At 67.1% G+C, this 2,123-nt stretch overlaps 1 protein-coding gene across 1 annotated transcript; it reads left to right on the forward strand.

Moving 5' to 3' along the window:
- Positions 1-746: 746 nt before the first annotated feature.
- Positions 747-1,820, forward strand: GPR20 (G protein-coupled receptor 20; the record flags this gene model as incomplete). Its single annotated transcript, XM_080802259.1, has 1 exon — positions 747-1,820. One exon carries the CDS (start codon positions 747-749, stop codon positions 1,818-1,820), a length of 1,074 nt encoding a protein of 357 aa, XP_080658385.1.
- Positions 1,821-2,123: the final 303 nt, after the last annotated feature.

A 2,123-nucleotide genomic window follows, 5' to 3' on the forward strand; every position in this document is an offset into this window, starting at 1 on the left:
CCCGCCCCGCGGCTGCTGGGACCCGGCTCCAGGCACAGGCCCCAGCCAGCACCCTGCAGGATTCTCGAGCTCCCAGGCAACAAGGGTGCTCACCTCTCAGCGCTGGGAGCCCCAGGAGGTCGGGGGAGGGGGGGAGATGATGGCCCTTGGGCGAGGTTCCTTATGAGGACGGCCTTAGAAGAGCCAAGAACAGACGGGCGGGCAGGAGGTTGGGGTCCGACCCGTGGGTGCGGGGACAGCCGGGCGGGGCTGCCACAGGCCGGGCTCTTCGGAGCAGAACCGTGGTTTATCAGGCAGCAACTAACGCTGTGGTTTATCCAGCACCAAATATGTGCTCAGTTAATGCTAGCAGCTCCGCAGCCCCAGCCATATGGGTCAGGAGAGGAAGCACTGAGAGGTTAAGTGACTGGCCTGGGCTGCACAGCGAGGAAGGGAGGAACCAGGCCTGGAGCCTGGGTTCAAGCCTCCCACTCTTGGATCCACACCTTTTGTCTTCCCTGTTGGTCCTGGGACAGTCCTGTACAGCAAGGGTTTTTCCTTCCCGCTGCATCAAGGAGGGGCTCAGACTATCAAGTGCGGGGCCCCACGGGATGGAGAGGGCAGGCATCTCAGGGCCAGACAGGAATGCTGGAGACCTCAGCGATCAGGCAAAGCCCAGCAGCACCAGGCTCCAGGCACGGCTCCCACCACCCAGGGCTAAACTGCCTCCTTCCTTCCAGGCCCGCCGGGGTGTGCCGGCCGCCACCATGCCCTCCGCGTCTCCCGTGGGCTCCTGGGCCCCGGCGGCCCCCAACGCCACCGTGGCGGAGGCCAACGGCAGCGCGCCGGAGAAGCCCCTGTTCCACGTGTTTGCCCGGCTGGACGAGGAGCTGCACGCCGCCTTCCCGGGCCTGTGGCTGGCGCTGATGGCGGTGCACGGCCTCATCTTCCTGGCGGGGCTGGTGCTCAACGGGCTGGCACTGTACGTCTTCTGCTGCCGCACCCAGGCCAAGACGCCGTCGGTCATCTACACCATCAACCTGGTGGTGACCGACCTGCTGGTGGGCCTGTCTCTGCCCACGCGCTTCGCCGTCTTCTACGGCACGCGCGGCTGCCTGCGATGCGCCTTCCCGCACGTCTTCGGCTACTTCCTCAACATGCACTGCTCCGTCCTCTTCCTCACCTGCATCTGCGTGGACCGCTACCTGGCCATCGTGCAGCCCGACGGCTCCCGCCGCTGCCGCCAGCCAGCCTGCGCCAGGGCCGTGTGCGCCTGCGTGTGGCTGGCCGCCGGCGCCGTGACCTTGTCGGTGCTGGGCGTGACGGCCGGCGGGCGGCCTTGCTGCCGCGTGTTGGCGCTGACTGTGCTGGAGTTCCTGCTGCCGCTGCTGGTCATCAGCGTGTTCACGGGCCGCATCGTGTGCGCCCTGTCGCGGCCGGGCCTCCTGCGCCAGGGCCGCCAGCGCCGCGTGCGGGCCATGCAGCTCCTGCTCACGGTGCTCGTCATCTTCCTCGTCTGCTTCACGCCCTTCCACGCCCGCCAGGTGGCCGTGGCGCTGTGGCCGGACGGGCCGCCCCGCGTCAGCCTCGTGGCCTACCACGTGGCTGTGACCCTCAGCAGCCTCAACAGCTGCCTGGACCCCATCGTCTACTGCTTTGTCACCAGCGGCTTCCAGGCCACCGTCCGAGGCCTCTGCCGCCGCCACGGAGCCGGGTACGAGCCCAACAGCAGCAACATGGTCAGCGTGCACAAGAGCTCCCGAGGCTCGGGCCACCATCACATCCTCAGCGCCGGCCCCAGCATCTTAGCCCAGGACCTGGCCAACGGGCCTGATGCTTAGTCAGTGGGAACCTGCCAGGGGCCCAGAGGTCAGGACCAGGCGGGGCAGACCAGGTCAAGGCCAACGGAGACCTCGGCTCTGCCTGGGTGGTGGTGGGAGGGCCGACTGCATTGCCCTTGATTGATTGGTCATGGCTGCCCCACACACTGCTTGGAGAAGGGATCTGAGGCCACACAGCTCTGAAGTCGATTAGCAATGTCTGCCTCGGGTTCCGCAGGGGATGTGGTAGTCCAGACGCCGACGGCTTACCATCCTGGGGGCACAGACCGTGTCCGGTGAAAACGCAGAGGAGCGCCCCGGAGC

The sequence above is a fragment of the Martes martes genome (genome assembly GCF_963455335.1).
Source record: "Martes martes genome assembly, chromosome: 4".
NCBI classification, from domain to species: Eukaryota; Metazoa; Chordata; class Mammalia; order Carnivora; family Mustelidae; genus Martes; species Martes martes.